This window comes from Salvelinus alpinus, chromosome 27, assembly GCF_045679555.1.
Source record: "Salvelinus alpinus chromosome 27, SLU_Salpinus.1, whole genome shotgun sequence".
Lineage (NCBI taxonomy): Eukaryota > Metazoa > Chordata > Actinopteri > Salmoniformes > Salmonidae > Salvelinus > Salvelinus alpinus.
In genome coordinates, this window is record NC_092112.1 from 48,002,153 (window position 1) to 48,012,981 (window position 10,829).

A 10,829-nucleotide genomic window follows, 5' to 3' on the forward strand; every position below is an offset into this window, starting at 1 on the left:
GCCTTCTTGGAAGGGCACTTGCAATTTAACTATGGCAGGACCCAAAGGGCTGAAATTTTGGATTTCTACCCTTACTTACTAAGGACTTAAACTTAGTGATGACGTATTGTCCCCATGAGTGACAGAACACTGAGCCAATCACAGCGCAATGGTCCTACTTTTTGCTGGCTACTCAACTCAATTATCTTGGCAAAGGAGAAATGCTCACTAACAGGGATGTAATCAAATTTGCACACAAAATTTGAGAGAAATAAGCTTTTTGTGCGTATGGAAAATGTCTGGGATCTTTTATTTCAGCTCATAAAACATGGAACCGACACTTTACATGTTGCATTTTATATTTTTGTTCAGTATAGTTGACTAATCATTGACTAATCATTTTCTGTACTATGTATTATTTCATGTGGAGCACGGGAAGAGTAGCTGCTGCTTTTGCAGCGGCTAATGAGGATCCTAATAAATACCAAATCCCAATATCAACTGCTCAATGGTTCTGCTCTTGTGACCTTCTGTGATTCTCATCCATCTATGGGGACATTTAATTTTTTTCCTCCCGGCTGTGTATTGTTGCTGGAATGGCCACCGGATGCTGATTTCTTATCAGTTGAAGAGCTTTGGCATTGTGTTCTAATGTGCTGCAGTTCGCTTCAGTGAATTTTTTTTATGAAATTTACATTCCAGTGCTCTTTAAACAGCAACTTACATTTCTTTAGAGTCCGGTCACCACATCCACTGTCTACTCTCTCTCTATCTCTAAGATCATCCAAAGTGCATCAGAGCTTGGTGAGCAGTATGCTAACTTTTTTAAATTCTTCAGTCCTCAATATGTATTTTTGAATAGCCATTCCCCAGAGAGAGAGGCCATGAGCAGATGCGCTCCCACATTTTTCCGCATGTTTTTAAAAAATAGATAGATTTGGAGTTAGACAAACTTAGTTTTTTGGGATGGACATATACAGGATGATATCCTAAACAACATAACCTTCACTCCAAACCTACAACCTGATTTTGGATGGAATTACTTGGAATGCTTCCTACACTCAAGGATTATTATTCCCAAACTATACAGTCGTGGCCAAAAGTTTTGAGAATGACACAAATATTAATTTCCACAAAGTTTGCTGCTTCAGTGTCTTTAGATATTTTTGTCAGATGTTACTATGGAATACTGAAGTATAATTACGAGTATTTCATAAGTGTAAAAGGCTTTTATTGACAATTACATGAAGTTGATGCAAAGAGTCAATATTTTTAGTGTTGACCCTTCTTTTTCAAGACCTTTGCAATCTGCCCTGGCATGCTGTCAATTAACTTCTGGGCCACATCCTGACTGATGGCAGCCCATTCTTGCAAAATCAATGCTTGGAGTTTGTCAGAATTTGTGTGGTTTTGTTTGTCCACCCGCATCTTGAGGATTGACCACAAGTTCTCAATGGGTTTAAGGTCTGGGGAGTTTCCTGGCCATTGACCCAAAATATCTGTTTTGTTCCCAGAGCCACTTAGTTATCACTTTTGCCTTATGGGAAGGTGCTCCATTATGCTGGAAAAGGCATTGTTTGTCACCAAACTGTTCCTGGATGGTTGGGAGAAGTTGCCCTATTCATGGCTGTGTTCTTAGTCAAAATTGTGAGTGAGCCCACTCCCTTGGCTGAGAAGCAACCCGACACATGAATGGTCTCAGGATGCTTTACTGTTGGCATGACACAGGTCTGATGGTAGCTCTCACCTTGTCTTCTCCAGACAAGCTTTTTTCCGGATTCATCAGAGAAAATGACTTTACCCCAGTCCTCAGCAGTCCAATCCCTGTACCTTTTGCAGAATATCAGTCTGTCCCTGATGTTTTTCCTGGAGAGAAGTGGCTTTTTTGCTGCCCTTCTTGACACCAGGCCATCCTCCAAAAGTCTTCGCCTCACTGTGCATGCAGATCCACTCACACCTGCCTGCTGCCATTCCTGAGCAAGCTCTGTACTGGTGGTGCCCCGATCTCGCAGCTGAATCAACTTTAGGAGACGGTCCTGGCTCTTGCTGGACTTTCTTGGGCGCCCTGAAGCCTTCTTCACCACTCAGATGGTTTAGACCCTTTCTTCTTTAAGGTTGCTGCCCCTATCATCGCCAAGCCGATCTCCGACCTTTTTAACCTGTCTCCTTTCTGGGAAGGTTGCCATTGCATGGAGGGCAGCCATGGTTCGTCCTTTATGTAAAGGGGGAAATCAAGCTGATCCAAATGTTATATGCTTATTTGTGTTGGAAAAACATACAATAATCAACTGACTGCCTTTCTTGATCTCTATAGTATTCTCTCGGGTATGCAATCTGGTTTCCGCGCAGGATATGGATGTGTGATTTTACGCTACTGCTACTCTCTGTTCATCATATATGCATAGTCACTTTAACCATATCTCCATGTACATACTGCCTCAATCAGCCTGACTAAACGGTGTCTGTGTATAGCCTCGCTACTTTTATAGCCTCGCTACTGTATATAGCCTGTCTTTTTACTGTTGTTTTTATTTCTTTACCTACGTATTGTTCACCTAATACCTTTTTTGCACTATTGGTTAGAGCCTGTAAGTAAGCATTTCACTGTAAGGTCTACACCTGTTGTATTCGGCGCACGTGACAAATAAACTTTGATTTGATTTGTCACTGCAACCTTAAAGGTCCTCAATGATGTCACCATTGCCCTTGATTTCTATGCAATGTTGTGCTGCTATTTTTACTTACTTGGCCAAAGCTTTTGACACAGTAGACCATTCCATTCTTGTGGGCCGGCTAAGGAATATTGGTGTCTCTGATGGGTCTTTGGCCTGGTTTGCTAACTACCTCTCTCAAAGAGTGCAGTGTTTAAAGTCAGAAAATCTGATGTCTCAGCCACTGCCTGTCACCAAGGGGGTACCCCAAGGCTCAATCCTATGCCCCACGCTCTTCTCAATTTACAACAACATAGCTCAGGCAGTAGGAAGCTCTCTCATCCATTTATATGCAGATGATACAATCTTATGCTCAGCTGACCCCTCCCCGGATTTTGTGTTAAATGCTCTACAACATAGCTTTCTTAGTGTCCAACAAGCTTTCTCTACCCTTAACCTTGTTCTGAACACCTCCAAAACAAAGGTAATGTGGTTTCGTAAGAAGAATGTCCCTCTCCTCACAGGTGTGATTACTACCTCTGATGGTTTAGAGCTTGAGGTAGTCACTCCCAAGTACTTGAATGAGGTATGGCTAGACAGTACACTGTTTTTCTCCCAGCACATGTCAAAGCTGCAGGCTAAAGTTAAATCTAGACATGATTTCCTCTATCGTAATCGCTCCTCTTTCACCCCAGCTGCCAAACTAACCTCCTGATTCAGATGACCATCCTACCCATGCTAGATTACGGAGACATAATTTATAGATCAGCAGGTAAGGGTGCTCTCGAGCGGCTAGATGTTCTTTACCATTCGGCCATCAGATTTGCCACCAATGCTCCTTATAGGACACATCACTGCACTCTATACTCCTCTGTAAACTGGTCATCACTGTATACCCGTCGCAAGACCCACTGGTTGATGCTTATTTATAAAACCCTCTTAGGTCTCACTCCCCCCCATCTGAGATATCTACTGCAGCCCTCATCCTCCACATACAACACCCATTCTGCCAGTCACATTCTGTTAAAGGTCCCCAAAGCACACACATCTCTGGGTCACTCGTCTTTTCAGTTCGCTGCAGCTAGCAACTGGAACGAGCTGCAACAAACACTCAAAATGGACAGTTTTATCTCAATCTGTTCATTCAAAGACTCAATCATGGACACTCTTACTGACAGTTGTGGCTGCTTTGTGTGATGTATTGTTGTCTCTACCTTCTTGCCCTTTGTGCTGTTGTGCTGTGCCCAATAATGTGTGTACCATGTTTTGTGCTGCTACCATGTTGTGTTTGTCATGTTGTGTTGCTACCATGCTGTGTTGTCATGTGTTGCTGCCTTGCTGTGTTGTTGTGTTAAGTCTCTCTTTATGTAGTATTGTGTTGTCTCTCTTGTCGTGATGTGTGTTTTGTCCTAATGAGCTTTGCTATGGCAGTGAGCGACCCTGAAGCAACGGAGCCAACCGCCAAGACCTAATGTGTTGTCATTTTCTTTCTAAAAAAAATGGTTAAAAGTAATACGTGGTGTTTTTCTGTCTGAACTACTCATTGGTGGTGGATTGATAGATGGTACCATACAGTGTGCTGTGAGACCGAGTGAAAAAGCTTTATAAATGTTTCGTATCAATACAATTTATCACTGACTTGTACTTGAATCAATCTACAATGTAGCCCACTTTCCACTCGATAAGATCGTGTTTTAGTTCAAGTGTTCTTTTATACTCGAACTCTGTCTTTATTAGACGCTGCATTTTATGCTACCCTCATACAGTATGTTAACTCTGGTTCCCCTAAGTCTGATTTCTCTCTCTGTGTTTCAGACCAACCTGCCCATCTTCAAGTTGAAGGAGTCTCGTGTGCGGAGACGGTACAGCGACTTTCAGTGGCTCAGAGGGGAGCTGGAGAGAGACAGCAAGGTGAGCCCTCTGGGGCTGTACAAGTCTCAATACACATTACACAGGAATAATCTAATCAAACCTGAGAGATAAAGACAACAATATAACTGATACATCATTTTAACTTGTTATCATGTGTGTCCCTCTCAGGTGGTGGTACCCCCTCTCCCAGGGAAGGCTCTGTTCAGACAGCTGCCGTTCCGAGGGGACGATGGGATATTTGACGATTCTTTCATCGAGGAGCGGAGAGCTGGGCTGGAGCAGTTCCTCAACAAGTGAGTCTACACAGACAAGATCCTCTGCTTCCTAGAGCCAGGATGTTGTGTTTGGTTGCGATATTACTACTATTTGATTGATGTCAGGCATGTGTGTTTGTTAAACATTTCATTTGCAGCCACTCATATCATTTTAAAGGTAATCTTGTTGTTAATCCCACCAAATTGTCAGATATCAAATATGCTTTTCAGCGAAAGCACTACAAACGATTATGTTAGGTCACCACCAAACCACAATAAGCACAGCCATTTTTCCAGCGAAATAAAGCAGTCACAAAAAGCAGAAATAGAGATAAAATTAATCACTAACCTTTGATTATCTTCATCAGATGACACTCATAGGACTTCATGTTACACAATACATGCATGTTTTGTTTGATAAAGTTCATATTTATATAAAAAAAAAAGTTTACATTGGCATGTTACATTCACTAGTTCCAAAAGCATCAAGTGATTTTGCATAGCCACATCGTTTCAACAGAAATACTCATCATAAATGTAGATGATAATACAAGTTATACACATGGAATTATAGATATACCTCTCCTTAATGCAACCGCTGTGTCAGATTTCAAAAAAACTTCAAGGAAAAAGCAACCCATGCAATAATCTGAGACGGCGCTCAAAAATATAATAAAATTAGCCGCCATTTTGGAGTCAACAGAAACCAGAAAATACATGATACATGTTTCCTTACCTTTGATGAACTTCATCAGAATGCAGTCCTAGGTATCCCAGGTCCACAATAAATGCTTGATTTGTTCGATAATGTCCGTTATCTATGTCCAATTAGCTACTTTGGTTAGCGCTTTTGGTAAACAATTCCAAAGTCACAAAGCGCGTCCACTATAACGTGACGAAATGTCCAAAAGTTCCGTAACAGTCAGTAGAAACATGTCAAACGATGTACTGAATCAATCTTTAGAATGTTGTTAACATCTTGAATAACGCTCCAACCGGAGAATTAGATTGACTTCAGATGAGCGGTGGAACGGAGGTCCTCCTCATGTGAACGCGCATGGTGAAAGCATGGTCAGCTCGTGGCAGTGGTGACTAATTCCTGTCTCCTTCGGCCCCCCTTCACATTAGAGTCATCAGACAACGTTCTATTGACTGTTGACATCTAGTGGAAGCCGTAGGAAGTGAAACCTCATCAATATCTCGCTGTAATTTCAATGAGAGCTTGGTTGAAAATCTGCCACCTCAGAAAAAATCCAAACAGGAAGTGGAACTTCTCAGGTTTTTGCCTGCCATATGAGTTCTGTTATACTCACAGACATCATTCAAACAGTTTTAGAAACTTCAGGGTGTTTTCTATCCAATACGAATAATAATATGCATATATTAGCAACTGGGACTGAGGAGCAGGCAGTTTACTATGGGCACCTCTGTGCACCACTTTCATCCATGCTACTCAATACTGCCCTTGCAGCCATAAGAAGTTAACATAAATCTGATTTTCTCTCGTCTTTCTTGGTGTCGTTAACAGACTGAATACATACAGCAGGACGTCTACTCCTTCGTTCTCCTTCATAATTGCCTAGTAAAGGAACAAGAAAAGCCAAAGAGGCCTCAAGTACGTCCCTTAGTACTTATTTTTGTCCTAAATTAGTTTTATTTTATACGTGTAATTTATGATAATTGAGTCTCAAATTACAGTGAACGGTTCCTCGACGGGTGGTGTGTGCACCCCTGCTTATTTTTTTACCCAAGGTGTTCTCACTCCCACGTGGAGAACAATAAAAGTTACAGTGGGACTGTTATTGTTTGCTTTGATTGCAGACTTGGCTATTATCTTTGTTTCATGTGCAAATTATACCTGTTAGAATATTAAGTATGCCTAAAGACTACGGTGAGAAGAGAAAAAAATCTGTAAATATTTTTTTCCCCGAAAGAGCGAAGAATGTGTTGGTAATTAAGATTTTTTTCCCCCCTCGAATTAAACGCTACTGTTGATCATGGCATTGTTCGGACTTAATAGCTGCACAGCGGAGTGGAGTTGGTTCGCTCTGCTGTTATGAACTGTGATTAAGTGTATTGTGGAGAGGAAAACCATTTACCTAGAGGTAAACATGGTTATCATTTCTAAACAACCCAGCAGAGGAGGAGAGAACAGCACAGTGAAGTTTAAAGGGAAGTTTGCAGGCCATATTGTTCAAAAACAAAAGGTGAGAATATAGTCGGAGTTAGGATGGAGGAGTGCGATCAGGGGCCAGCTGATTTACAGTTTTAATTCAACCCCATAAAACATATAAATGCCCGTTTTGATTGAGTCATGGAGTGTCGGGAGGGGGGCTCAACTTGCTCATCTAATGGGAAATGGAAGCCTCCTCAAATCCTCCACAATGTTTCTGTTGTACATGAACCCTTTGGGTCATGCTTGCCCTTCAGAAATATTTCCCTTTTAATAATGTAGGATGATGAGAGTACGTCTGTAATGGGAAATTGGTCTGTTAAGAGGAAGTATATTATTTTTGGTCTCAGGTGCCCTTTCACTTTTTTTGCTCTCTTTTCTCCTTTGCGTTCCCCCTCCATCTTTCTCTTCTTTCTTTATTTCTTCTCTTTTGCTTCAATCTCCCCATCCCTCTCCCTGACCTTGATGGTAATTATGAGCAGGTTTCCAGAATCCTTTCCTCTTCATCAAATTCTCTGCCTCCTGCTTCAGATGTAACATGGGGACTTTATGAATTTAAAGATAGGTCAGTGGTCTTCTAAATTGGATCTGACCTAACAATTTGGACACTGAAAAAATGGCAAACAAACCTGATGAAAATGTGGGCATATTTTGCTTAACTTTTGACAACAGTTTTCACAGTACTTTAATGCTGTCCAATTATGGTCAATCTCTCTCGTGGCACTCTCTCATGGAAACCTTATGTTCCACATAGCGGGCCTGGCCGTGCTACTGCTCCAGTTTCAACTGTTCTGCCTGCGGCTATGGAACCCTGACCTGTTCACCGGACGTGCTACCTGTCCCAGACCTGCTGTTTTCAACTCTCTAGAGACAGCAGGAGCGGTAGAGATACTCTGAATGATCGGCTATGAAAAGCCAACTGACATTTACTCCTGAGGTGCTGACATGTTGCACCCTCGACATCCACTGTGATTATTATTATTTGACCCTGCTGGTCATCTATGAACATCTTGGCCATGTTCTGTTATAATCTCCACCTGGCACAGCCAGAAGAGGACTGGCCACCCCTCATAGCCTGGTTCCTCTCTAGGTTTCTTCCTATGTTCTGGCCTTTCTAGGGAGTTTTTCCTAGCCGCCGTGCTTCTACACCTGCATTGCTTGCTGTTTGGGGTTTTAGGCTGGGTTTCTGTTCAGCACTTTGAGATATCAGCTGATGTAAGAAGGGCTTTATAAATACATTTGATTTGATAGGAACGAAGAGGATTAAGTAAGGGTGTCGTTATAGTAAAGAATGGATTTTGAGATTTCTTTCCAGGAAGAAAAATGTGTACAATGTGTTCTTTGTTACCATGTATTTTGTGGCCATGTCAGACAGACTGTAACAACAACATGTATTCATAACCACTTGTAACCTTTGTCTCTCCCTATTTTGTGTTTCAGAGTGGCTGGTCACCCCTTGGCCCAGAACGAGCGCTGTCTGCACATGTTTCTACAGGACGAGTCTGTGGACAAGACCTATACCCCCTCCAAAATACGACAAGCCTAAGAGAAGCGGGCCACCACGCGGCCCAGCCCCGGGCCACTCTCGGCCCTGGTCTATACTCGGCCAGGCCCCGCTCCACAACCCAAAGCTCTCTGTACTGCTAACGGTCCTGCTCTGCTCCGACCACAAACACTATGATCTTCATTCTTCTTTTGTTTGCAATCACTTTCTTTCTTTCTTTCTTTGTCTTTTATCTCCGTGTTGATTAGTGATCTCATGTAGTGCTCGTTTTCAACTCTCGATTGGATCAAACTAGGAAATGGTCTACATGTAATAACTGTGGTGAAAATAATATATCATTGTTTTTGTTGTCTCAATGCCACTACCTTGAGTATTTTACAGTATGTTATCTATATTTATCAGTGAGGTATGTCTTGTATATTTTCATTTTTAAAGAAATATAAAAAATACCTTTCCATGTATGCAAACCTCATGTTAAAACCCCATACATTACACACTGTTGTTTTTACTCAACGTCCAATTGGAATGATTGTCCTCACCACCATAAATGTGACTTGGCACACTTTGTCCCTGACTCTGAAAATCACCCTTTGTGGATGGTCATCACTTCCATGAACTGAAGCATGTGTGTGTCTGTGTACTACCAGCCAGCAATTCCACTGTTAGTTAGCCTGTAAATTATTTTATAATGACGAAAAAATGCACCAGAGAGGGGAACCACACAGCATTTCTACCAACAGATCATGTGTTTATGAAATGTGCATACTGCTGTGCCGTTTTGTTTATTTAGAACATTTTCCAATAAAATAGTTCAAACACTCATATGCATGAGGTGATGTTGTCATGTTTTTCCTGAGTAAAGATTTCAGTGATAGACACACACTTTGGTCCATGCTGCTTCTGAGAACCACCTGTCAATGGCAACCACATTAATTGGATTGAACGACATTAATGTTTTTAATTGTGCTTGGTTTTTTCAATCATTATACTAAATATGAAACGCAATTAAAGGTAAAGCCCTTGATTCATCAGAAAATACTTGAAACCCCTGTGAAAATGTATTGCATCTGGGGCATTGCATTGGCCATGGCTCAATGTGTACTTTACTAGCTTTAAAACCCATGGCATTTGTTCTCACTGGAATTTCAGGGTAATGTACCCTTCACTCTGGGTCACGCTCAAGTGATTTTGGATTCCAAAACTGCCTTGTACAGTGCTTTTACTTTTTCCACATTGTTATTTGACGACATGAATTTTAAATTGATTAAATTGAGATTTTGTGTCACTGATCTACACAATATACTCCATAATGTCAAAGTGAAATTTTGTTGGTTGAAAATGTGATAAATTAATACAAAATTAAAGGCTGAAATGTCTTGAGTCAATAAGTATTCAACCATTTTGTTATGGCAAGCCTAAAGTTCTGGAGTAAAAATGTGTTTAACAAATAGCATAAGTTGCATGGATTCATTCTGTGTTCAATAATAGTGGTTAACCTGATTTTTGAATTACTACCCCATCTCTGTACCCCACACATACAACTATCTGTAAAGTCCCTCAATCGAGTAGTGAATTTCAAGCACAGATTCAACCACAAAGACCAGAGGTTTTTCAATGCCTTGAAAAGGACACCGATTGGTAGATATGTAAAAAGATATATTAAAAAATAATAGAAAATTCAGATGCTGGATATCCATTAGACTATGGTGAAGTTATTATTTAGGCTTTGGATGATGTAATATACACCCAGCCACTACAAAGATACAGGCATCCTTCCTAACTCGGTTGCCGGAGAGGAAGGAAACTGCTCAGGGATTTCACAATGTGGCCAATGGTGATTTTAAAATAGTTAAGAGTTTAATGGTTGTGATATGAGAAAACTGAGGATGGATCAACATTGTAGTTACTCCACAATACTAACCTAAATGACAGAGTGAAAAGAAGAAAACCTGTACATAGTAAAAAATATTTCAAAACATGTATCCTGTTTACAGCAAGGCGCGTAAGTATTACTGCAAAAGATATGGCAAAGAAATTAACTTTTTGTCCTGAATACATAGCATTATGTCTGGGGCAAATTCAATCATAGAGTACCACTCTTAATGTTTTCCAGCACAGTGGAGGTTGCATCATGGGTATAATTGTCACTGGCAAGGACTAGGGAGAATTTTTTTTTGTAGCACAACAAAATGTGGAATAGGTCAAGGGTTATGAATACTTTCTGAAGGCACTGTACCTGAGAGAGCTGGATAGCATATTTAGTCAAAAAGGAAATGTAAATCAATTTCCCAAACAATGTGGTATAAGGTAACTAAATTACAATTTGGGACACCCATATTTCAATATCATTTATTCTTCTAATATATTTCAGTACAACTCTCACAAGAATAAAACTC

General features: G+C 40.8%; 1 protein-coding gene across 2 annotated transcripts in view; it reads left to right on the top strand.

Annotated features, from left to right (window-relative positions):
- Positions 1–9,255, top strand: part of LOC139556674 (sorting nexin-3-like) — a 42,581-nt gene extending 33,326 nt beyond the window's left edge. Inside the window, exons 2-5 of one of the 2 annotated variants that reach the window (XM_071370908.1) lie at positions 4,446–4,541; positions 4,671–4,795; positions 6,285–6,371; positions 8,370–9,255. In XM_071370908.1, the coding sequence (XP_071227009.1) occupies positions 4,446–4,541; positions 4,671–4,795; positions 6,285–6,339 (276 nt within the window). In that variant the 3' untranslated portion in view covers positions 6,340–6,371; positions 8,370–9,255. The remainder of the gene's footprint in view (positions 1–4,445; positions 4,542–4,670; positions 4,796–6,284; positions 6,372–8,369) is intronic. The other variant, XM_071370907.1, reaches the window with a different exon arrangement.
- The last annotated feature ends 1,574 nt before the right edge of the window (positions 9,256–10,829 follow it).